The 25879-nt window shown below is 56.9% G+C and overlaps 1 protein-coding gene across 5 annotated transcripts in view; it reads right to left on the reverse strand.

Annotated features, from left to right (window-relative positions):
- Positions 1 to 25879, reverse strand: part of SPNS2 (sphingolipid transporter 2) — a 39373-nt gene that overhangs the window by 1631 nt on the left and 11863 nt on the right. The window contains exons 2-12 of one of the 5 annotated variants that reach the window (XR_004026968.1): positions 23916 to 23981; positions 12042 to 12178; positions 6434 to 6585; positions 6099 to 6165; positions 4644 to 4786; positions 4239 to 4391; positions 3936 to 4125; positions 3537 to 3602; positions 1235 to 1333; positions 973 to 1146; positions 440 to 486 (exon numbers count right to left, since the gene is read on the reverse strand). Coding sequence is in view for 3 of the 5 variants with exons in the window: in XM_030799724.1 (XP_030655584.1) it covers positions 440 to 631; positions 983 to 1146; positions 1235 to 1333; positions 3537 to 3602; positions 3936 to 4125; positions 4239 to 4391; positions 4644 to 4786; positions 6099 to 6165; positions 6434 to 6585; positions 12042 to 12178; positions 23916 to 23981 (1429 nt within the window). In the remaining 2 variants the exon portion in view is untranslated. Of the gene's footprint in view, positions 1 to 439; positions 632 to 972; positions 1334 to 3536; positions 3603 to 3935; positions 4126 to 4238; positions 4392 to 4643; positions 4787 to 6098; positions 6166 to 6433; positions 6586 to 12041; positions 12179 to 23915; positions 23982 to 25879 lie in introns of those variants that run through there. The other 4 variants (XM_030799726.1, XM_030799724.1, XM_030799725.1 and 1 more) reach the window with 4 other exon arrangements.

The following is a 25879-nucleotide window of genomic DNA, read 5'->3' on the forward strand; positions in this document are numbered from 1 at the left end:
CTCCTTCCCTTTTCTTGCTGTTTGGAGATGCAAGCCTTCCCCTGGACTTGCGGCTGTGACCCTGGGTCTCGTGCTGCTGGGAAGCTATAGCTCCCAGAGGGAAGGGCCAAGGAGTCAGGCCCTGATACATCTAGGAGGATTTGGAAGAACAGAAATCCGGACAGAGTGGGGAGTTCCTAGCCAGTCCTGGCCTTGACCTATGCGAGGCCCCGCCCAGCCCTTGGAAGGAAGGAAAGGGGAGCTGATTTACTGGAAGGAGCAGCCTGCTGTCCCACCCGTAGCTCCATCAGTAAATTCTGGCAACATCTTCAGAGACCAAGCCCAGGTTTGGGATGTGCTGGGGTAGGAGGTGACTTGGAGGAGAAGTGCTCCCTGTCGCCTAACCCTGGCCTTCCCCTTTCTGCAGGGAGCCCCCACGGGCCTCCCAGCCTGCACTCACCACCTCAGACTTTCACAGATGCGGGCGGCATCACCAACTGGTTCACCCTGGGGGAGAGACGGGCGGGGGTCAGGGTGGTGCATCAGCGGGGGCCGGGCCCGGGCACTGCTCTGGCACATCGCGTCGTGGGGGCCAGCTGACCGGAGGTGCTGGGCAGGGACCTCGTCAGCCCCAGGGGGAGATGGGAGAGCCCAGGGGTGGGGAGAGGAGAGAGAGAGAGGAGTAAAGAGGAAAGGAGAAAGAAGTCAGAAAGTGAGAGGAAGGGGAGGGGTCCCAGCTTTGAAAACCACTAAGTCCAGAGACAAACCCAAGGCTAGATCCACCAGACACCCCCCGTGGCCTCCCACAGCTCCAGGCTGACCCTGGCACTGAGCCCCAGGGGCACGGGAAGGCCCCAGGGCTGGACCCCAGCAACCAGGTCACCCACTGGGTGCATGGGAGGTCTGTACCCTCCCCCACCCACCCCAGGGCAGGGCTCACAGTGGCTGTCACGGTCCCTGCTTCCTAGCGGGTGCAACAGGGTGTCCCCTCACCCCCACTCACTGCTGCTCAGCCTTGGCGCGGTCGCTGAGGAAGAAGAGAGCAGTGGCGAGGAAGAACATGCCGCCCAGGACCACGACGAAGGGGCAGAGCATGAGCGCGTAGCCCAGGCTCAGGAACTCCCAGAGCGGGGAGTCCTTGGTGCTCTGGCGGATCAGGTCTGAGATCTGTGAGGATTTGGGGGTGGACGTCAGGGCAGAGCCCTCCTGAAGCCCCCCAGGCTCCCCAGGCCAGCCCCATCCCGGGGCTACTCACAAAGCCAATGAGGTAGGGGCTCCCGGCATCCCCCAGCAGGTGGGAGGTGAAGCTCTGCAAGGCCACGGCAGTGGCCCGCCGGGTGGGGATGACCACGTACTGCAGAACAGGCGGGCAGGTCAGCGGCCAGAGGAGCCAGGCCCACCCGCTTGGCCCCAGCCCTGGGCCATGGCCCTTCTGAAGCCCCCACACCATCAGACTCACTCCTGCCCTGTGTCTTGACACCTCTCTCATCTGGGCCCTGCCCTCCTCCCCACAGTCCCCTCTACTGCCCACCCCACCCAGCCTGGCTGCTCCTCTCCTCCCTGAGCCCCTGCCACCCACATACAGCTGCAGTCACCCTCTCAGCCCCAGGGGCTTCCACACCTCCAACCCAGACTGCTGCCACCTACCCCATACTGAAAGCATCATTGGCCTCAAACCTGCTGTGCCCCCAGGACACCGCTCTGAAATGGGAGTCTTCACCCCCCTCCCAGCTACATGCGTTCAAGGAAGGATACTTTGGGGGTTGCCTGGGTGCCAGTCACTAGAGGCCATTAGCCCAGAGCCCTCCGAGCCACAAGGAACGGCCACGCTGCCGCCTCTCCAGCGCGGCTCCTGCTCCATTCCTGAGACCAGGGTGCCTTGGCTTCTGCCCTTGGCCCTGGGTCATGGGGACACTGAAGTCCAGAGAGGCACATGTTCCCGAGGGAACCCGAACCCCTGCCGCCGCCATTTGTCCTCCCATCAAGCTAAAGACCCATCTTGGTTCCCCTCCCTGAGGCCCAAGCAAGGCCTCGACTGGCCTAGGATGGGAGCTAGTGAGGCAGGCCCCTGCCTGGAAAAGCCTCCGCTCGCACCCCTGGGCAGCCTCAGCACTGAATGCCAGCCACTGCTGGGCCCCAGACCCCCATCAGACCAAGCAGGCCCCAACCCACAGGAGGTTCACTTCAAAGCTGGGCAAGCCAGAGTCAGGAGGGGCTGGGGCGGGGGCGGGGGCAGGACAGGCACAGCCAGCTCTGTGGGTGCCCAAGCAGCCCCTGTGCCCCGAGCTCCAGGTGCCTCACTTCTTTGGAGTGCCAGCCTTAGTGTGCAAGCAGCCAGCACCCACGGGGCACCCCATTGCGGGAGAGGTGGGGGCGGGGGGAAAAGGGCCTGAATCGAAACAAGTGGCCCCGTTTCCAGCAGGAATAAACTGTGACACTTAAACTGGGACACGTTTTCCCTGGGACCCTGACCCTGCTGGCAGCTGTCAGGGGCTCCCTGGAGGTGGAGGCAGGGGAGGGGGTCCTGCCCAGCCCCAAGAGCACTTGATCCGCACAGACTCACTCCTCCCTTCACTCTGGACCTGTGCAGTGACCCTGGAGCACCCCTGCCACCGCCTGGCTCCGTGCTGAGGCTCAGAGCTGCGTCAGACCTCCCCACCACCACCCCAGCCCATGGACTCGGGAGGACACAGAGAGACACCCCAGGAGGAAGCAGATACGCCTGGAGGCTTGGGGTGGGGCAAGGCAGGCTTCCCGAAGTGCAGGAGCCAGCAGGGGCCGCAGTGCCTGGCAGACTCATCTCCCGGGCTGTCCCATGCTGGGGCACCCAAACCCGGGCACCCTGAGAATCCACCCCTGAGTCCTTCCTCTCTCTGCCCCAGCGCCTGCCCTGACACTCTCCCCTGTCCCCTCCAGACCTTGGCCAGGCTGATCCTTGGGCATGGGACCAAGTGTCACACTCACCCCTGCCACCCCCAGAGGGCCATGAATTCCTAGCCCCACTCCTGGCTCCTCCCAGGGTGCTCTCATCCCCACCCAGGGCCACAAGCCCCTGCTGGCCGCTCAGACAGCCCTTTGTCCCCGGCTGACTAGTCTAGAGACCATTGTTGGCCCTGTGAAGACATCCTCTGTCCACCCGGCCCCAGCCGCAGGCACTCGGGCAGGCACGCCTGGGAGCCAGGCTGAGTAGGGAGGGCAGATCCCATGGATGCTTAGACCCCAGGGGGGAGGAGTGCTGGCAGGCACCACCACCTCGGTGCCAGCCTGGCACTGCCAGCCTCCCAGACACTAACCTGAGCCTCGAGACGCCCCCTCCCACTCGGTCTCCACATCTCGCTCTGCCTGCCTGCCCAACCCTGTTTTCCGGCCCTGTCCAGAGGCAGACCCCAAACTCTCTGATCCCCTCCCTGCCTCTGGGTTCACATTCCTGGCAGGCCTGCCTTCCCCCCAACCCCCTACCAGCTCTCCCACCCCTTCACCCGCCCTCCCCAGGCACCCCTGTGAGGTCAAGAGGCCTGGCTCAGCAGCACAAGGTGACCTCGGCCTGCCTGGCTTACCATGAGGATGTCTGCAGTGATGGCCCAGTTAGAAAACAGCAGCGTCTCCCCGACGAAGATACAGATCTGCCCAGGAGAATGCAAAGCCACCATCAGCGGTCCCCGCAGCCGCAGCCTCTGCCCCCTACACACTGGCTGCTGGCAGGGAGCCCACCAAACCTCACACCCCTCCCGGGCCCACATCCATTCATGGGCTATCCAGAGACTTCAAGCCATGCCCACAGCCTTGAGGCACCCAGAGGCCCTGGATAGGCTGTGGCCGGGCTGGGGATGAGCAGGGACAGCCAGAGAACAGGAGCCTCCCCGAGGGAAGGGAACATCCAGCAAGTCAGACTGAATGTCCTGTTCCAGACCCTCCCGTGGCCCAGGCCCAGCACCCTTGCCCCCCACTGCACTCACATAGGCCCCTACGATGCTGCTCTTGGCAGCCACGAAGATCAGGCAGATGAAGATGGCAGAGCCCAGCATGCCCACAGCACACACCAGTGGGTCGGCCCGCTGGGTCCTCAGGCGGCACCAGCGCGTGGCTCCTGCACCCGTGACCACACCCAGAAATCCCGTAAAACAGGTGATGGCCCCAAAGATGAGGCTGTGGGGACAGAGGACAGTGGGGCATGAGTTGAGGCGGCTCAGGGCTAAGGCTGAGGGGCTCTCCTGTCCGAGGTCCCTCGCCAGCCCCAGGCCCACCCCGCGGGGCCCCACCTGTCCTTGGCCCCACAGGGCGGGCTGTTGCACGTCTCCGCTGTCTTCTGCACAACTTGAGCGCGGTGCAGGTAGAGCGGGATCCACATGCCCAGGGCCCCTGTGGCGAAGGAGACAGCCGACGTGGCCAGGGAGGAGAAGACGTAGCTGCGGCTGGGGAGAGGCCAGGCAGTGACACTGAGCTCAGTGACCTCCTTCAGCCCCCATAGGCAGCCCCATGCACTGGGGGAACAGGAGGCCCCAAAATGCCTCGTCTTACAGGCTCCAGGGGTGAGGATTCAGGCTGCAGGAATAATCGATTCTAGGGGCCAAAATGTCCCTCCCAGCACTAAGACAGCAGAGGTGGTGGGGTGCCCTGCAGGGACAGGCCCTCTCAGCACCCCTCCCTCTTCCCGAGGTACTCACTTTCGAATCAGCGCCTTCATATCTCGGAGCCATGAGGTCCGGGCCTTGAGCTGGTCCCCGAGCTGGTCCGCATGGCCCCTTTTAGTGGCTGGGACCAGAATGAGGATGAGTGTTCCTGTGATCATGCCCAGGACAGGGGACACCTGCCAGGGAGCAGGAAGTTAGGACACCAGGGCCCAGTGAGCCTCGTCCCTGCTGCAGAAGGAGGGACTCAGGCAAGTCATGCCTTCTCTGGGCCATAGGTTTCTCCTCTGAGCAGGTATCTGTCCAGCCTTCCTAACTGGGCTGCTGAGAAGAGCTGAGGTCGGTCAAGAGACTGAAGGCTTGAGATGGCCTGTCCAGACCAGGGGCAGGACCAGAGGGGGGAGGGTGCAGGGAAGCCGGACAGACTGAAGGAAGAAGGAGGGGTGAGTGAGTGAAGCAGTGGGTGGATGGATAGGGGAGAAGAGATGGCTAAAGAGGTAGATGGAGAGATGGATAGAGAGGGAGGGACGGATGGACGGATGGAAGATAAGTAGATAGCCAGCCAGATGGGATGATGACTTTGAGGGAGGAGGGAATTCCTGGAGCAGGTTCCCCATGTAGGTTCCTCAGCCGCGGGGCCCTGGGAAGGTGCTGTCTGGGTGTGAAGCGTCAGACTGACAGATCAGGTGGGCTGGCATTTGGTGGGGGGCCCATGCAGGCCCCACAGAGGCTCACGAGCCCTTTTGGATCTTCCCCGTGTCCAGCCCATTTTCCAGAGCAGAACCTCCAAGGCCCCAGGCTTCTCTCCGGATGGGAGGGTGACACCCTGGCAGCCTGGATTCCATCTCACCAGCCCTGCAGAACACACTCCCCCATGCCCCCCCCCCCCACCGGAATGGGAGCCCCTGGGTTGGGGAGTTCCTCTGCCTGCCACCTCCCTCTTGCCCCCCATCCCCCCCCACTAAAATTCCACGGAGGCCGCTTCCTTCCTGCTTTTAGGAAAAAACACTTTGTCTTAAGCTTCCGCTCCTCCGAGAGACTGGGGATCTCTGTTTCCTCCGATTGCACTGTCCTGGGGCCTTGGTAACTTGCCCCAAACCCAGCGAGACAGGAAGTGGCTCCAGACCCTGGGGCCCCCACACAGAGGTCTTGTCCCAGCCTTACCCTAGCACAGTGCCAGGGCTGGAGGCAGGAAGCACCGCCACGGACCTGGAATTTCCTGACGTGGTGGGAGAATCCTTGGTTCTCTCAACCTGGGACTCCCGGGCGGGAGATTCCAACCCTCAGCCTGGGGACCCTGAGGGCAGCGGGGCTGTGTCTGGCTCTGACACCTCAATCTGGACTAATCTGGAAGGGCAGGGATTTCAGAGTCCAGGCAGCTGGGGGAGGAATCCTGGAGACCTAGGTCCTAGCCTGGACTACATCTCTGGGCAACCCTGGAGCGAGGTCTGGACTGGAGGGTGTCCTCATGGGAAGGGACGTAGGGCTTACCCGCAATGCCCAGTGCCAGTCTCCGGCTGCCTGCTTCACACTGGAGCCAGTGATGTAGCCCAGGCCACTGCAGAGAAGAGACACACGTCAGGCTGAGCAGAGACAGGGGCTGGGGGACAGGGAGTGCCCGCTGGTCTGCAAGGCAGGCTGCCCACCCTCCCCACCCAGCCAGCTGGCCAGGGAGCAGGTCCAGGAGTTTCTCAAAGGCTGACCGCCCACATTTGGCTCTCTGAGGGCGCCTGCGTGGGCTAGAACCCCAGGGAGTGGGAGCACTCAGAAGTCCAAGGGAACCTTGCCCAGATCCTCACCCAGACCCTGGCATCTCTGGCTCTCACCTGCCCAGTGGGATGGCGAAGTAGAAGACGGACAGCATGAGCGTGCGCGTGTTCTTGGTGAAGAGGTCGCCAATGATAGTGGGGGCGATGGTGGAGTAGCTGGCCTCACCGATGCCCACCAGCCCCCGGGACAGGACCAGCAGCCAGAAGTACTGTGGGGAGGGGTGGAGGATGCTGGGGGACTGACTACCCGCTGTCTGCCTCTCATCCCTAGTTCCCACTTTGCTCTCTCCCCCTGCAGGGCCCAGGAGCCAGGGGAGAGAAGGGCGAGGGTACTGGTGGGCTGCACCTCCGTAAAGACCACCTCCCCCGGCCACTCCGGGCCTCAGTTTGCCCCTCTGTATAGTGAGTCTGATGGGGCCTGGCCGGCCCAGTGCTGGTATGGGACGGGACTATCCCAGCTTGAGAGTGGTATGGCCCAGACAGGCCCCTGTGTCCTCATAGGCACTGGGGACACAAGCCTATGTCTCCACTACAACACCACCTGGGAGACCCCTCCCTGGTTCTGACTCCACTTCAGGAGCCTCAAGCCACCACCCTCCACTCTGTGTGTCTCTCCCAAGCCGGGTGGCTGGGCCAACCCTGGTAGCACTGAGGGCCCAGTGCGAAGTGGGGACTGGGGAGTTGGCAGGGAAGCCCAGAGCACCTCCCCCTGCACACATCAAAGGGCAACGCCCGGCTGAGCAGGGAAGGGTGGGGCCCTGCCAGCTGCTGGTACCACGACCCCTTTGATGTGGACCTGTTCCCTCCGTCCCCCAGCTGCCCGGGGCCTGAGAACCCAGCCTGGTCATCTTTCCCCAGCCCCACCCTGGCCACCCATCTGGCCAGCATCGCCCACGTCCAGCCCTTCCCCGGGTCTCCCTGACTTCTCTCCATCTGCTCACCTCGCTCCTGGCTTGCTGTGCCTGCAGGTGCTGCCTGGGTTGGTGCATCTCCGACCCCTTCATGCTTGTCTCTCTCTCTCCGTCTCCCTCTCCCCATCTCCCCATTTGCCCTTAGCTCCTCGCCTCTGTTTCTCTTCCTGGGAATCACCTGCCTACAGCCTTGGCCTGTTTTTCTGTTGGGTCATTTGTCTCTTTTGCATCGATTTCTTTTTTTTTTTTTTTTTGAGACGGAGTCTTCCTCTGTCGCTCAGGCTGGAGTGCAGTGGCACGATCTCACTGCAACCTCTGCCCCGCCGGGTTCAAGCGATTCTCCTGCCTCAGCCTCCTGAGGAGGTGGGATTATAGGCACCTGACACCACACCCAGCTAATTTTTGAATTTTTGTAGAGACGGGGTTTTGCCATGTTGGCCAGGCTGCTCTTGATCTGCCTGCCTTGACCTCCCAAAGTGCTGGGATTACAGGCGCGAGCCATCACATCCGGCCCCCTGTGTGCTTTTAAAGAACAAACGTGAGGCTGGGCATGGGGGCTCATGCCTATAATCCCAGCACTTTAGGAACCTGAGGCAGGAGGATTGCTTGAGGCCAGGAGTTCGAGACCAGCCTGGGTAACATAGCGAGACCTCATTGCTAAAAAAATTTAAAAATAAGATAAAAATCGGGCCAGGCGCAGTGGCTCACGCCTGTAATCTCAGCACTTTGGGAGGCCGAGGCGGGTGGATCACAAGGCCAGGAGTTCAAGACCAGCCTGGCTGAGATGGTAAAGCCCCATCTCTACTAAAAATACAAAAATTAGCCGGGCGTGGTGGTGGGCACCTGTGATCCGAGCTACTGGAGAGGCTGAGGCAGAGAGTTGCTTGAACCCAGGAGGCGGAGGTTGCAGTGAGCCAAGACTGTGCCACTGCACTGCATCCAGCCTGGGTGACAGGGTAAGACTCCATTTCAAAAAAAAAAAAAAAAAGATAAAAATCAGCGGGACATCGTGGTGCATCCTAGCTACTTAGGAGACTGAGACAGGAGGATCAGTTGAGCCCAGGAAGTCAAGCCTGCCGTGAGCCGTGATCACACCACTGCATATCAGCCTAGGTGACAGAGCAAGACCCTGTCTCAAAAACACATTTAAGGCCGGGCATGGTGGGCTCACACCTGTAATCCCAGCACTTTGGGAAGTCAAGGTGAGTGGATCACCTGAGGTCAGGAGTTCGAGACCAGCCTGGCCAACATGGCGAAACCCCTTCTCTACTAAAAATACAAAAATTAGCCGGGCATGGTGGCAGGCACCTATAATCACAGCTACACGGGAGGCTGAGGCAGGAGAATTGCTTGAACCCGGTGGTGGGGGAGGGGTGGCAGAGGTTGCAGTGAGCCAAGATTGCGCCACTGCACTCCAGCCTGGGCAAAAGAGCGAAACTCTGTCTCAAACAAACCAACAACATTTAAAAATAAAATGAACATGAAAGGAAACCCTCCACGCATCTTATCCTGTAACTTGCTTTTGCTCCCTCATTCTTCTCTTTTTGAAACCCATTTATGCTGGTTAATTAAGATCTAGTTCATTCTTTTCCTGTTGAGTCTCACAGGGCCAGGCATGGTGGCTCACACCTATAATTCCAGCACTTTAGGAGGCTGAGGTGGTAGGATCACCTGAGGTCAAGAGATCGAGACTAGCCTTGTCAACATGGTGAAACCCCATCTCTATTAAAAATACAAAAATTGGCTGGATGTGGTGGCGCATGCCTGTAATCCCAGCTACTTGGGAGGCTGAGGCAGGAGAATCGCTTGAACCTGGGAGGCGGAGGTTGCAGTGAGCCGAGATTGTGCCACTGCACTCCAGCCTGGGCAACATGAGTGAAACTCCGTCTAAAAAAAAAAAAAGACTCATACACACCATTAATCTGTGCACACCCAGTGATGGTCCTTTAGATTGCTTTGTGTGTGTGTGTGTGTGTGTGCTATTACAGTGCTTCTTCCATGCATGTGTCTACAAGCTGGAGTTTCTGTCTTGGGTATATACCCCAAGTAGAAGGCTGGGCCACGGGAGATAAACAGTTTTACAATATCCTGCCATTTCACTCTCCAAAGAGGCTCTACCAATTTACACTCCCACCAGCAGTGCTGGAGTCCCCGATTCCCCACAGCTTTGGTCACACTTGGTATTGTCAGCCTTTTTAATTGTTGCCAATCTGACGGGTGTGAAATGGTATCTCGTTGTTGTTCTAATTTGCATTTCCCTGATTACCAGAGAAGCTGAGCACTGTCTCTTCCTACACGTGTTGGCCGTTTGGGTATCTTCTCCTGAAACTGTCTGTAGCTATCCCTTGCCCATTTTGCTACTGAGTTATTTGTCTTTTTCTTGTTGATTTATAGTTCTAGATTTTAAGGGCTTGCTTTTTGCTTTACTGTCCCCTATCGGGACTTTATTCTGCAGGATGGTTTGAAACACAGGCCAAACTTTGCTTTCAATCCAGATGGATAGATAGTTCTTCCCAAACCACTCATTTGAGATGCAACTTTCATCCTACACTAAATCCCCACAGAAAGGAGGACTCTGGTTCATTGCTCTTAGTCCATCCCTCTGCTGTTTTAGTTACAATCACTGTATTTTGATAACTGAGAGGCAAATCCCCTTTCACTGTTATTTTTTCACAATGCTCTTGGCTGTTCCTTGGAGTTTTCTCTGCCAAATTAACTTCAGAATCACATTGCCAAGGTCTACCAGAAACCCCTATGGGATGCAAATTGTGATTGCAATGAATTTATGGATTCATTGGAGGTGACCTGTTTCTCTCTTTGCCTTTGCTTATCTTCTGTCTCCTTCCACACACCCAGAGGTGGACCCAGACCTGGCACGGTGGTCCCAGACTTACTTGGTCAGTCCCAGGAGCAGCCTCAGAGGTTGGTGACCAGGGGCCTGGCCAGGGGCAAGACGAGGTCCTGAGGGGCCCTAGAGGCCTCTGGTCCAGTCCTTATTTTTGTCCGTGGCCACAAGGCTCTGCTTGCCATCCTGGGCCTGGAGATTGACCTGACCTGACCCTCCTCCGTGAAGCTGCCCCATGAAGCAAGGATGTCCTTGGCAAACCTGCCGATTCTCTCTGCCCTCCCTCCGATGTCCCCACCATCAACCCAAATCTGACCCCACCATTGTTCTGCAAACTTTTCCAGAGCTCAGCACTGCCACAGAAGGAAGCCCAGGCCCTCTAGCCTGGCATTCAAGGTTCTCCATGACCCAGTCCCTGCTTTCTTTCCAGTGAAAATGCAATCCTCAATCTGTTTTTTTTTTTTTTTTTTTTTTTTTTTTTTTTTTTTTTTGAGAAGGAGTTTTGCTCTTGTCACCCAGGCTGGAGTGCAGTGGCACGATCTCTGCTCACTGCAACCTCCACCTTCCAGGTTCAAGCGATTCTCCTGCCTCAGCCTCCCAAGTAGCTGGGATTATAGGCATGCACCACCATGCCCGGTTAATTTTTGTATTTTTAGTAGAGATGGGGTTTCTCCATGTTGGCCAGGCTGGTCTCGAACTCCTGACCTCAAGGGATCCACCCGCTTCGACCTTCCAAAGTGCTGGGATTACAGGCATGAGCCATCAAACCTGGCCCAATCCTCAATCTTTCAACACACTCCACCATTTCTGCATCAGTGGGTTGGCTCCCTCTGCCCATGCTACCTTCACCAAAAGGCCTGATCTCACACTCCTGCCTGCCCAGCGCAAATGCCACCTCCTCCAGGAAGCCCTCCCTGAACCCATGGGTTTCAAGAGACTGCTGTCTCTTTAGTGAGGACTCTTGGCATTTTTTCTACACCTCTTGAAGGCTCTGAGCACAGGAGCTCCTGTCAGATCTTCCTATCCTGAAGCCTGGGTGTTCCCAAGGACAGGGCTACCCTGAAAGCTCCTTGAAGACAGATCATGCTCTCCCCTTCTTCCTTCATCTTTCTCTACAGCAGCCACCATGTGATTGCCACTCTCTGCTTGAATACTCCTCGAGATGGGGAACTCACTACCTCACAAGGCAACAGTCTCATCTTTGGAAGGAGGAACAGGAACAATGACTGGCTGAGCACTCGCCGTGTTCCAGTGTCTGGACCTTCACAGCGCAGCTGCTTCTCAAGGGAAACCTTCAAGTTGGGAAGTATTATCTCCATTTTAAAGATGAGGAAACTGAGGCTCAGAGAGATTAAGGGTAAGTTCCTCCAGGTCACAAAGCTGAGTAGACAACAAAGTTGGGATATTCAAGCCCAGACCTGTGAGAGCTAAACGAGAAGACTCTTGTTTGTGTTGAATTGATGTTTGCTTCTCTGGGACGTCAGTCCAAGAAGTTAGCTGGTCATCAGACCAAGCACAAACTGAGCAAGAACCGGAGAGGGGTAGTGACTCCCCCAGGGTCACACAGCCAGGTAATGGCAGAGCCAGGACTAGGACGCAAGGCCTTCACTCCTAGGCCAGACGTGTTCTTTGCATCCATCCCAAATCAGAGGGACGCTCAGAAAGAGTCAGGAGGCCACACGGGCTGGAAGGCCCTCAGGTCAGGCCAGTGTGGGTGAAGGCCCCAGCCGCCGGGCTGGTTTATAAAAGTACCCAAAGACCACCTCATCCTTCTGCACTGGGAAGACAGTGGGGTTCAAGCAAAGGAGCTGGAAGCCCTGGGCTGGATTCTTCAACAGGCCAATAAGACTAGCCACTCACCAGAGGGACCAGGACACAGGGGTGGGGGAGAAGCCGGGCCGGGCCTCACCTGCTGGGGAATGAAGGAGCTGGAGAAGGTGACAGCCGACCAGAAGAAAATGCCGCAGCTGAGAATCACCTTCCTGTTGAAGCGGTCGCCCAGGTAGCCGAAGATGGGGGCGGCCACCATGAAGCTACAGATGAACACTGCAGGGAGAAGAGAGCTTGAGAGGCAGCCCAGGTCCCTGCGCCCCAGCCTCCCGGCCCATTTCACGCCAGCTCGAGGCCAAGAGTCTGTGGAGCAAAAGGACCAAGGAAGCAGCCCAGAGAGGAAACCGCAGCCCGACCTGCACCCCAGGAAGGTGGGAAAGGCCTTACAAGGTCAGGCAAGTCCGTGCCATCCTCTCCCATGTATGGCCAGTCCGTCCAGCTTGTCCAGGTTTGGGTGAGCCCTTTGGGTACTTTTTAAGAGTCAACATCCATTTATTGAACATGTTCTGCATGCCAGACACTGTACTAGGGGCTCACCATGTCATATCTCACATGTCTTTTTAAAATTTTATTTTTATTGTTTTGAGACAGGGTCTTGCCCTGTCACCCAGGCTGAAGTGCCGTGGCACAATCTCGGCTCACTGCAACCTCCATCTCCTGGGTTCAAGCAATTCTTATGCCTCAGCCTCCTGAGTAGCTGGCATTACAGGCACGTGCCACCACACTTGGCTAATCCTTATATTTTAGTAGAGATGGGTTTTTGCCATGTTGGCCAGGCTGGTCTCGAACTCCTGGCCTCAAGTGATCCACCCACTTTGGCCTCCCAAAGTGCTGGGATTACAGGTGTGAGCCACTGTGCCCGGCCATATCTCATCATGTATCTTTGTATCTCATGTATTACGTATCTTTCCAGCCCCCTCCCACCTCACAGATGTGGAGACAGACTCAGAGGGAGAGTGACTTGGCCAAGACCCCACAGGCAGTAAATGTTCCAGTGGGGATCTGACCCCAGAGCCTGTGTTCCTTATACTTTACCGCACTGCACTCCTTGTTCTACTTGGGAAAGAAGCTCAGAGAGGGGAAGGGATCTACGCAAGGTCACACAGCAAATCAGGCAGAACTGGGCCTGGAACTCCAGATCTCGCACCTGCTAGACCACACAGCTGCCCTCACTCCCAGCGCGCTGCGGGGCCTTTCCTAATGGCTGAAAACACTGCCATCCGTCTGTCCATCCTACCGTCTTGTCATTCAACAACAACAACAACAATTTTTTTGTACCTACAATGCACCAGGAACCGTATTAGCTGTCAACAAAAGAGACAAAAACCCCTACCCTATGGAGCTTTCATTCGAATGAGGAGAAATAGACAATAAAGAAACAAATCAATAACACAGCTTGTCAGATGGTGGCAAGTGCTACAGAGGGTGGGAGGGGCTGAAACAGGAGGGTGGGAGGGTGTGTGTGAGAGCACGTGGATGCCACGATTTTACATTTTTCTGAGACAAGAGTCTCACTCTATCACCCAGGCTGGAGTGCAATGGCGCAATCTCCGCTCACTGCAACCTCCGCCTCTTGGATTCAAGTGATTCTTCTGCCTCAGCCTCACGAGTAGCTGGCACTACAGGCACGCACCATCACGCTCTGCTGATTTTTGTATTTTTAGTAGAGACAGGGTTTCACCATGTTGGCTAGGCTGGTCTCCAACTCCTGACCTCAGGTGATCCGCCCACCTTGGCCTCCCAAAGTGCTGGGACTACAGGCGTGAGCCACCGCGCCTGGCTGAAATTTGATATAGTTAGCTGGTGTTTTATTTGTTGGTGAGACAGCGTCTTGCTCTGTTATTCAGGCAGCTGGAGTTCAGTGGTGCAATCTCCGCTCACTGCAACCTCCGCCTCCCAGGTTCAAGCAATTCTCCTGCCTCAGCCTCTTGAGTAGCTGGGATTACAGGCGCCTGCCACCACGCCCAGCTAATTTTTGTATTTTTGGTAGAGACGGGGTTTCTCCATGTTGGCCAGCCTGGTCTTTAACTCCTGACCTCAAGTGATCTACCCACCTTGGCCTCCCAAAGTGTGGGATTACAGGCGTGAGCCACTGCACCCAGCCACCACAATTTTAAATAGAGCGGTCAAAGAAGGGGCTATTTCAGCCAGGACCTGGATGAGGTAAGGAAACAAATCATGCAATTATTGGGGCAAGAACAGCAAGTGCCTAGGCCCTGGGGCAGGAGTTACTTAGCATGTTGGGGGAGCAGGAAAGAGGCTGGGGCGGGGCCCCGGAGCCTACTGTGATGACTGTGACATCCACGGGTGAGAAAGGAGAACACAACGGGATGCTGAGCAAAGGCCGTGACCTGGCTTTGTTCTTCCAGAACAAGAGGTTTAGAAGATTCCACAGGGAGGCCACTGCCAGTGATGGGAGGGGCCTTGGAGGTCCCAGGTGGGACGAAGAGGCCCAGGGCAAGGCAGGGTAGACCCTAGGTCACACAGCGAGGTGGCCCCCCCATTCCTCCCCCTGGAAAGCAGTCCCACAGCTGATGGGCAGATGGCCAGACAAAGGCTGGGAGTGACAGACATGGCAGCCAGTTGGCCTCTGACTGCCAGGCTGAATGTGTGCGTGGTCCCGGCTGCTCCTCCGTGGGACTGAGACCCTGGCGAGATGGGACCTGAGAGAAGAGAAAGAGTGAGGGAGGAAGGAGGAAAAGAGAGAGGTGAAAGAGAGGCGAGAGGGCCGGGCAGAACTCCCCTGAACCTGGCTGGAGGAGTGACTGCCCCTCTCTCACGCGAGCAAGAACAGGCCAGTGAGTGCGCGTGGGTGGTGGGTGTACGAGCAGACCTGTTAATTCCAGAGGGCTTGGGTAGAATCAGCATGCGGGTGCACAAATCCAGGCATGAGACACACTCCCTGGGCTCAAATTCACCTCTGCTCCTTCCCAGCCAGTGACCTCGGTCAGGCCACAGCCTTTCTGTGTCTCACCTTCAGTGGTGTGCTGATAAATGTTTAACTGGCTCTGAAAAAGGGGCGAGGGCAGCCCTGATGTGGCGTGTTTGCTCATTTTTTTTTTTTTTTTTTTTTTTTTTTTGAGATGGAGTTTCACTCTGTCGCCCAGGCTGGAGTGCAGTGGCGCCGTCTCAGCTCACTGCAACCTCCGCCTCCCAGGTTCAAGCGATTCTCTTGCCTCGGCCTCCCGAGTAGCGGGGATTATAGGCACCTGCTACCACGCCCAGCTAATTTTTGTATGTTTAGTAGAAACGGGGTTTTGCCATGTTGGCCAGGCTGGTCTCAAACACCTGATCTCAGCTGATCCTCCTGCCTCAGCCTCCCAAAGTGCTGGGATTACAGGCGTGAGCCACCGCGCCTGGCCGTGTTTGCTCATTTCTGTGGTGTAAACACTCCACCCTGGCTGAGTTCAAGCTACCCACGTCGTGTCACTGATGGGCGTTGGACAGGGATGTGCAGGAACACACCATTGTCCAGTGTTTCTACCGCACAAATAGAACAGATGCCACTCACCATAGGAACACAGATAACGCTTAAACACAGCAAAATAATTAGGAAGTGAGGACTTCTGAATAGTTATTACCTTGTTTCTAATTATTTAATTGTAAGCTGATATCATTTAGTTTTTAACAATGGTTGTATTTTACGACTAGCTCACACACCATTCCTGAAATGTTAACAATGGACTCTCGTGAGCCGGCCTGAGCCAGCGCCAACATGCCAACATCCTCTTCTGTAAAATGAAGATAAAAATAGCAGCTCTCCAGGGTGGGTCTGGGTGCTGGATAGCACGTGCAAGGTGCTTAATGCCACACCCTGCCCAGAGCAGGCCAGCCTTGGTCAACACTGGGCCCTTGTTTAAATTGTTCAAGGCAGAAATTATTTCCTCACATTTAGAAAAAGAATTTTTCCTTCTGGGCCTGCCTCCAAGGACCTGCCTGAGATCAGATCAGAACGTGGCAGGAGGGAGATTTCCAGTTGCATCAGGACTGACACATGTTAGGGGGAGGAGGAGGAATTGTTCTCTCTGTGCCTGTCTGTGCGAGGTGGGAAGTGGACAGAAAGAATCAGAAGAGAAGTTGCCCTGTTGGGCCAGGGGCAGATCCTGTTCATAGGTTGCTCTGTTTAAAGGACAACCTACGCTGGGGAACCATCAAGGAACTCCAGATCCTGCCAGGATAATGAAGAGAGGCTTCCTGGAGGGGGTGGTGTCAAAGCTGGGCACTGAAGCATGCATAGGAGTTTACCGTTACGGTAATACTTAACATCAAGAATATCCACTGAAATATAAACTTCAGATCTTATCAGCAATATTGTATAATGGTTCAGAGGCATGATGCTTAGTGTTCATAATAACTGCAGTTATTATTTATGGAGCAGTTATTATAGGCAAGGCCCAGGATGCAGCCTTGACATATGCACAGATGATCTCATTTGATTCTGTTCTCTTCATTTTACAGAAGAGACAATGGAGGCCAAAAGAAGTGATGTCACACAGCTAGTGTGCGGCTGAGCCAGAATTTAAACCCCAGTCTGGCAGACTCCAGAGTCCTTGCTCTAAATCACTACGCAGACTGCCATGCTGGGAAGGGGGAAGGTCCCAGCTGATGTTCCCAAGGTCAGGGAAAGTTCAGGGCCTATTGAGGACAGCAAGGAGACAGGTGAGGCCACGGCCTGAGGATGCTGAAGAGGAAGCAGCGAGAGATGAGGCTGTGGAGGGTGGACTGGGCTAAAGACCAGGACAGGGTTTGGTGTTTAGAAGGCGACAGAGAACCACAGCGTACTCTCTCCACCCCGCCCCCCAACACCATGGTGGGACCCTTGAAAAAGCCCCTTACCAGAGGGGGTGAAGAGGGGCTGGAGGGACGTGACCCAGACCTTCGCCAGACCCCGGCCATCATGCTCCATTCTCCCCTCTTGCCCACAGTGGAGCAGGAAGCACAGGCCCTTCCTAGCTCTTTCAACCCCTCCCTGGTTTCTAGCTGCTCACTGAGATGGGCAGAAGCCCCCAGGACTGCAGGTGGACTCCTGGCAGAAGCTGGCACGCCCCGTCCCCACCCACCGGCCCCAGCCTGATGAACTTGCCCAAGCACCCACGTGCCCTTAGCTCACCTGATCCTCCCCGTGTCCATCCCCATCTAACAGCTGAGGTCACTGAGGCCCCAAGAGGTGGAGGAAGTTGCCTGAGATGACAGACCAAATTAGGAAGGCACAGTCTGGACCTGCCTGCCCCTCAGTGTCTTCCCTTGGGACATGGCAGTCCAGGGTCAGGAGGGAGGTGGAATCATCACTGCCACCCTCTCTCTGCTCAGGACAGACAGGAAGGAGGACCCCTCCTGGCCCCTCTGGAGGTCACAGGCCATGGAGGGGCCTGAACACAATCAGGGTGGGGACACGGAGGGGACTGAGAGAGAAGGTTCTGGCAGAAGGGACAGGATAGGCAAAGCCTTGCCCATGTGAACCGTGTCCGATGGGGACACAGAGGCCAGCGGGCAACTCTGCTGAGAATAAAGACCAGCCTGGGCTGGGCCTCCAGGCTAGAAGCTTCCCCTGCCCACCACCCGCAATCCCGTGGTCTTTGTTTGTTTGAGGAGAGCTTTCTGGGCAGACTGGCAGCCCCACCCCTGGTTTTGGTAGGGGCGGCTTTCCCAGCAGTTCCCGCAGGGACATCCTGTGGAGGGTGTGGGGAAGCCCTCGCTCAGCTCACGTGTGCTGAGCCCACAGGTCTAGGACAATGGAGAGGCAGGGCCGAGCGGGCAGGGCCGTGACAGCAGGGAGGGAGGAGTCAGAGCAACCCGCCTGCCTCAGGGTCTTGGGCCAGGGCCTCACTCCCTCCTCCTCACCGGGCTGGCAGGAGGCCATCAGAAAGCCAGTGCTGTCCACCTCTCATGGCAGCCCAGAGCTCAGAACCCCCACGGGGACTCGGTGTCCTGGTGGGCAGCCCCAGGACCCTGTCTGTGGTCAGGGGAGCCATCCCCATGGCACACATGGCCTGTATGACCCCAGAAGGCAGTTTTGGAGCAGGAAAGAACAAGTCCGAGCTTGGGGGAGCCCTGAGCCCCCACTCTGTGGCCTTGGAGCCTGCATTCAGCCCTTGCCTCGGCCTGGGCTGAACCATGGCTGTTTTTACATGGCTGATCTGTTATTTGGAGAAGACCCGCCATCCTCCACATCCTGTGGGCAGGGAGGGTGCTCAGGCAGACATGGGTGGGGCAGGGGCCAGGCTCTGCCCATCCAAGGGACAGCCTAGGCTGGCCAAGCTGACGGAGAATGCTCAGGACAGATGGCCCCATCAGCACCTGAAAGCTCACCACACTCAGACTTCCCCATGGAAGGACGGGAACACCTGCTCTGTGATCCCCTACTCAGGATGTAAACCCTGTGTTGGCCTCTCAGGCCTCAGGGTGAATGAGGTTTTGGGGCCACCCCTTGAAAAGGAGGGCCTTGGGGAACAGCCACAGGGGCTGCCCGGCTGTGCCTTCAGAACCCAAGTCTGCTGAAGCAGGAGTCGCTGGGCTGGCCAAAGAGGGGAGGGGAGAATGGGCAGAAGGAGACTTACCCCCAAATCAGAGGCACTGTCTGGTTTCGGTCTGAGCTGGCTCTTCCTCTGTCCCCACTCTCCCTCCGTTCCCCCATCCCCATCCTGGCACTTCCTCGTGAGCCTACAAACCCTGGCCCTGAGTAGCCTTCAGCTTCCTCTGCTGCCCCTTCCCACACTTGGTCCCAGAACGAATATCCTGAGACACACATCTTTTTTTTGTTTGTTTGTTTTTTGAGATGGAGTCTCGCTCTGTCGCCCAGGCTGGAGCACGGTGGTGCAATCTCAGCTCACTGCAACCTCTGCCTCCCAGGTACAAGCGATTGCGCCTCAGCCTCCCGAGCAGCTGGGATTACAGGTGCCCGCCACCACACCCGGCTAATTTTTTGTATTTTTAGCAGAGATGGGGTTTCACCATGTTAGCCAGGATGGTCTCAATCTCCTGACCTCATGATTCTCCTGCATCGGCCTCCCAAAGTGCTGGGATTACCGGCGTGAGCCACTGCGCCCAGCCTGAGACACACATTTTACATGGACTGCCCTGCTCCAAAACCTTCTCTGGCTCCCTACTGCCCCAAAACAAAATCTAAATGCCTTATCTTGGCCTTCAAGCCTTTCACAGTCAGACCCTGCCCACTGTCCAGCCTCTTCTCCTTCTGTTCTCCCCATACACCAACCCACGGCCAATGGGCCACAGGCCACTCGAGTCAGGCAGTGCCACAAACAGCCTTCGTTCTCCCTTGCCCTTCCCTGTGTTGCGTTGATGCTGATTTCCTCAGATCTAGCTTCTAATTCACTTTTCTTTCAACTAGGTTTAGTCTACTCATTAACTCACCTAATTATTCCATTTTTTATTCTAATACATATTTTTCACTTCTAGTATTTTTGAATATTAGTCTTTTAAACATTTTCTGGTTCTCTTTTCATAATGTTCTGTTGTTGTCTTACAAATCCTATCCTTTCCTTTACAGCTTTGAATATTAAACACACCTAATTTTAAAGTCCCTCTGCGATGAGTCTGTTTTCCCATCTTCAGGGTCAGCTGACTCCCTCTCAAAAAAATGAGGGAGAACTGTGTGCCCAATTTTTTTTTTTTTTTTTTGAGACGGAGTCTTGGTCTCGTTACCTAGGCTGGAGTGCAGTGGTGTGATCTTGGCTCACTGCAGCCTCCACCTCTTGGGTTCAAGCGATTCTGCCTCAGCCTCCCAGGTAGCTGAGATTATAGGCGCCCACACCACGCCCAGCTAATTTATGTATTTTAGTAGAGACGGGGTTCACCATGTTGGTTCAGGCTGGTCTCAAACTTCTGACCTCGGGTGATCCACCCGCCTCGGCCTCCCGAAGTGCTGGGATTACAGGTGTGAACCACTGCGCCCGGCCTGCTCTATTGATTTTGAATTTGACTTTGTCTTCAGTGGAAATTGTCCCCTGTGTCTCATGCAGGCTCTGGGTCATGAAGAATTCCCTAAGGCATGGTTTGGGATTTGCTTCTGCTGGGGTCCCTGGAAACACAGGGGGCCTCTATGGGGAAGGAAGTGGAAGTGGAAGCCCCAGGCCTGTATGGAGCAGGGGCTGGAACTCGGCTTTGTGCATAAAGCCAGAGGCAGGTGGGAAATGCCCATTCTCGAAAGGGAACTCTACCAGAAAAACCACCCACCAGCCTGGGGACACAGCTTGGAATCAGGAAGCTTGGATGGAAACGAAATCACCCATGGTTAGAACGAAGAAACCCCAGGCCTGGAAACTGAGCCAGGCGGGCGTTCCCTTGATGAATCTGGGTGATGTGTTCCATGGAAGTTTGTTGCGCCATTCTCACTACTTTTTATGTCTGTTTAAAATTTTTCATGATAAAAATGTTTACATTGAAAATACCGTAACAAGCTTCGAAGACATTTATCTGGTCCCTAAACACTCTGCATCACTTGGCTTCAATTCTAGCTCCCACTCCGGTTTTTGAGTTCAGCTCTCTGCTTCTGGCATCTGGGAATTTCCCTGCTAGCTTTAGCTGTCAAGCTCAGCTTTGTAATTTCAACATGTTTTCTTGGCATATTTTGTCTAGCTTGGAGGGGAAAGGAGGGCTTCACACATCTACTCGATCTCACACACTGACTATAAACTCTAACTCCTCCTTCAAAGCCCCATTCAGATGTCTCCTCCTCAGGGAAGCATTCTCCACCTGCCACCAGCCAGAGCTAAGTGCGCGCTCTCTGCCGTCCGCGCAGGCTCCCACGTTCCCCCTGTGCCTGGGTGGTGACTTGATGATATGTTTTCTGCCCCCATAGATAGAGGGAATCCACCTGAGGGCAAGAACTGAGTCTGGGCAGAGCTCAACACACAGTTCAGTGGCAGCTGCTTCTTTAGGTGTAGGCCATGGGGGCTCCTGATTTCCCAAAACAGCAAAACCTATGAGCTGTAATTTTTTTTGTGTGTGTGTGAGATAGAGTCTGGCTCTGTCACCCAGGCTGGAGTGCAGCAGCGTGATCTTGGCTTACTGCAGTCTCCACCTCCTGGCTTCAAGCGATTCTCCTGCCTCAGCCTCCTGAGTAGCTGGGATTACAGGCACACGCCACCACGCCTGGCTAATTTTTGTATTTTTAGTAGAGACGGGGTTTCACTATGTTGGACAGGCTGGTCTCGAACTCCTGACCTCAGATGATTCACCTGCCTCGGCCTCCCAAAGTGCTGGGATTACAGGCATGAGCCATAGGCGCCCAGCCTATGAGCTGTAGTTCTGCTGTGGGCCTTCACAGAGGCTGAGCTATGGCTCCTGCAGGGGGTCCAGGGGCCAGGTCCAAACCAGCAGCCATCTAATCTGCAGAGGGGCTGCTGAAAGTGGGCTCATCCTCAGCAGTTTTCGTGCCTGGTCCCAAGAGGGAAACAGCAGGGACAAGCCCAGGCCTAACCCTCAGCCACCACCCCCACTCCCTGTCTCCTGGCCCAGCAGCCCCTGGTGCCCACAAATAAGCAGGCAGCCCCGCTCTCAGCCCTGGCCCTTTGATCTGGGCAAGCACCAACACCTGGCTGGCGCCCTCCACCCGGCTCCGACCTTATCGGGCTTGGGGAAGGCACAGGTGCCTGGGACACAGGCCAATTAGGTGACTTGCCTAGTTGTCCACTGAGTCACATCATGGTCTACTCCACTGGCTTCTTGGCTTAAGTGGCTGAAGGGGTGAGGGCACCTTGGGGAGCCATGCCAGCTGTGCCGGGGTAGGTGACAGGTAAGGGTCACGGTGTACAGACTAGAGGGTCCCTGAGAATGCCGGCAATTCTCACCATGGCCCAGAGGCACCCACCCTGGGGACACTGAGATGCCAGGCATCCAGGCTGCCCCCTGGCCTGTGGGCGGCAGAGGCAGAGGCCCAGGTCCCTATTCCAGGCCGGCTGCTCTCCACTGCCAGCCCTCGAGCAAGCCGTTTCCCTCTCTTGGGCCTTTGTCCCTGTATCTGGTAAATGAAGCTGACAAACGGAGCCCGTAGGGTTGCTGGAAGAAGGAAACAAGACAACGCCTGTGCATGCTTTGTCCACCTCCAGCCAGGCCACCGGGATGAGGAGGGACAGAGTGACTTCTCTTTCATGAGCCCGAGCAGCCAGCCTGGGACAGAACCGCAGAAAGAACCAGGGAACCCTCACACCTGCCTTGAACCAAGCCCCCGACCCCCCGCCCAGCCTGTGACCCTCCCCACCATTCCCTATACCTCCCGCCCCTCCCTGGGCTGTGCTGGCCCCGACCATGCTCAGTGGGCATTAAATGGAGGACGCATCGGGTGGAGCTTTGCTCCAGAAGAGGCAGCGAGGCCGGGACCAGGAGGGGGATGAGGCTCGGGCCAGGTCCCCAGTGAGTCAGGGGCCACACACAGGGCGGGGGTTGGGCAGCTAGGCCTTCTCCCACCCTTTCCTTGCCAGCCTGGCAGCCCACTCCTTCTCATGCACCCATGTGGCTGGAACTCCATTTCCCAGCTGAAGTGCTGGTCACTGCATGCGCACAGCCCAGAGGGCTAGAGGAACCCGTCTCAGGCGGCAGGGCAGGCAGACTTACTCTGGCCTAGCCAGGGAGACCCAGGAAGGGGTAGGGGAGGGGTTGGGCTCATGACCTGCCTGGGAAAACATGATGTCTGCCAGGGCAGGGACCTGGCCACCTATAGGGGATACTGGACCACACAGCCATGCCCCATCCTAGCACAGTCAAGTCTCACCTGAGCCCGAGAACCATCGCAACCCCTCTCTCTGAGCCCCAAAGTCCCCATCTGGGCTGTAAGGACAGCTAGGAAGGGGGGCAGGGGGAGCGGCTGTGGCATTCTGTGAGCTCGGGAGGGATTGTGCATACTGGAATCCACTTAGACAGGTCAGGCAGGTTCCTGGACAGAACAAGCTCACTCCACCCGCTCCCTCCCAGGAGGGCCCAGGCAGGGGAAGGGGTTCATCGACTGGAATGCAGACCATGGGGACCTCATCCTGCATCTGACTGGGGCTCACAGCCAGATGGACTCCAGGCCCAAGGGCCCAGAGAAGGCAGGACCCAGGCTGGGGCCACACAGCACGACTAGGGCAGAGTCAGGACCAGGCCTCCTGCCCCCAGCCCTGGGTGGCAGCACTGGCCTTAGTCTCTGCCCAGGCCTGAGGGGTGCTGCTAAGAGCATTGCCAACATGGCCTCAGCCAGTGGGAAGGCCAGGGAGCCAAGGGCCCAGCTCCCACGGGGCCATGTCACGGGGAGGGCGGGGACAAGGGAGGCACATTCTCCGGAGGGAGGGGCTGGTGGGCTGCCGTAAGTGCTTAATGGCCTCCCACACTGTCCCAGCCCAGCTTCCAGCAGCCTGGGGGCTCAGGCCCTGCTCTGGCAGCCCATCAGAAGCCTGGGCCCCAGGGGAGAGGGTGGCAGGAACCTCAGGCCCACATCCAGTTCAGGGCCCAGATTCTCAGGCGCCTGCCCCGGGCTTGGGAACCGCTCTGGGGCTGACTAGGTGGAGTTTTCTGCCTTGTCACCTAAGAGGTGATTCCCAGGGTTGATGATATTGGAAGGAATGTGGGGGAGGGCAGGAGATAAAAACAGGGTCACCGCGGCTCTGTTGGCACTGCCCAACTTACTGAATTAAGGAGTTCCCTGCACCAGCCTCAGGAAGGAACCTGGATCACTGGGTCCCGATGAGGCCCTGGACCCAGAGCAAGGTCACCTCTGCAACTTTACCTGCCATAGCCCCTCAGGGCAGGTATTATTCATTTTGTTACACAAGAAAAGCAGCAGAGGCTCGGAGAAGCAGTGCCATTGGCGGGCGGCAATAGTGAGACTGGGATGCAAAGCCCACTCTCTTTCCAGGAGTCAGGACAGGGGAAGACAGACCAGGTGGCAGATGACGGCCAACAGGACAGGACCCACGATGCCAACACCTGGGTGGGGGGGAAGGTGGGAGGTGGGCCTCACCTGACTGCAGCAGGCCGGCGCCTCGGTCCTTGACCCCAAAGTGCTGCTGGATGTCCAGAAGGACGCCTGGAGGGAAGACAGAGGGTGCTCACTGGCCGAGTCTGATGGCTGGTATCCCCACAGACCAGCCCAGCCTCTTTCCCACCTTGCAGGGCCCAGCCTGGCCGCATCTGCAGCACTCCTGCTCTGCTGCGATCTCTCCCCTGCCCAGGTTTCCCAGGCTTCCCTCCTGCCTCCACAGGGACCTCCTGTCCTCAGCCTGTTCCCATCATTCACAAGGGCCCAAGGGGCAGGGAAAGGCAGGGCTCCTCTGTGGTCATTCTGCCCCATGGGCAACCACACCTCCTATCTGCCAGCTTGGGCCTCTTCCCTACCTGTGGCCCAGGCTGTGGATCAGTGCAATAGACATAGGCCTTTCCCTCAGGGGGACCACAAAGCCCATGACCCAGAGAGCAGCGGGGGCCCTGAAAGCTGCGGGGAGCCCTCTGGCCTGGTAGAGGCAGCCACTCACTCTGGTTCACCTGCACATGTGCACAACCACATTCATACACGCACACACATGCACACGTGCTCGCACATGCACACACACACCGGTACACATGCACCCACGCACACACACACGCACATACCTGCACACACATGCATACACACACATACGCATGCACACACCTGCACACACATGCATACACACACACGCGCACACACACATGCACACACGTTCACACACACCTGCGCGTGCGCACACACACACACATGCTCTCACCCTAGGTGCCCTCAGGATAACCAGGCCCCCCATTTTCAGATTCAGGCCCAGGGTATAGAGGGAAGCAGGCAGGGCTCCAGGCCCGCTTTCTTGGGAGAAGTGGATTTCTTGAGGCCGCACCTGCTCCCAAGCCCAACTACTTTAGGGCTTTGCACGTCACGGGGTGGGGGCAGCAGCTGGACCACCTAGAAACCACCCACAGCTCCAGCAGACTGGCAGAGCCATGGCTCCTGGGGGACAGGCAGGATCTTGGACCCTCTACCCCTCGCAGCACTCAGCCAGGGCTCCTGAGTAAGCACAACCCCCATCCCCATGGGCCTCAGGGTCCCTGCCTGCATTCTCTCTAAGGACAGGAGGACCCAGGCCACAGGCCAGAGCCCCCCTGACCATAGCACTTCTGCAGTGAGAAGGGACAGGGGAAGGAGGAGGAGGAGATGGCCCTGCCCTTGGGGGCCCCACAGGTAGGGACAGAGGCCTTTGGGGGACTCCAGAGCTCTTCATGACGACGATGATGATGGCAGCATTCAACAGATGATGGTTTGCCTAACTGAGCATTAAATGCCTGTTTAACTCTCACACAGCCCTAGGAGGCTGGTACTAGTATCTAAGTTGACAGATGAGGAAACTGGAGCATAGGAAGTTAGGCCATGGGCTCAAGGTCACACCACAGGGAAGTAGGAAAAAGTGGAATCTCCAGGTGCTGTATGAGGATCCTGCTGGCAGCTGGGACTGGGGGTGTGGAAGAAGTGGGGAGGCTGGAATGTCACTGTCCCTTCCGAGACCCAGGTTGGAATCCTGAGCAATTTCCCGGAATGCAGGACAGACGGGCGAAAGTCCTAGCAGCCTGACAGCCAGAGAAGCTGTCTTCCTCCTTGTTAATGCCCTGAGTGGATTGACCATAATTACCCGTAATGAAGAGGCTGTGTGAGGCCCAGTTAATGACTTAATAACCAAGGCAGAGGCTGTGGCTTTGCCTTGAAGGTAGAAGCCGGGGCCAATCCTAGGCCTGTGGATGGCAGAGCCAGCAAGAGGGACCTCTGAGGTGCCCCGGTCCAGCCCCAGAGGCTCACAGCCCCACAACCCATTCCTTTCTGGGTCAGGATTCTGTTCCCCCTCCTGATGTGTGGGTTTGATCCCATCCCTCTGTGGCACAGTCACTGTCATCTGGGGCTCCCCTGTGTCCAGGCCCTTCACCAGACCA

This window comes from Nomascus leucogenys, chromosome 19 (genome assembly GCF_006542625.1).
Source record: "Nomascus leucogenys isolate Asia chromosome 19, Asia_NLE_v1, whole genome shotgun sequence".
Classification (NCBI taxonomy): Eukaryota; Metazoa; Chordata; class Mammalia; order Primates; family Hylobatidae; genus Nomascus; species Nomascus leucogenys.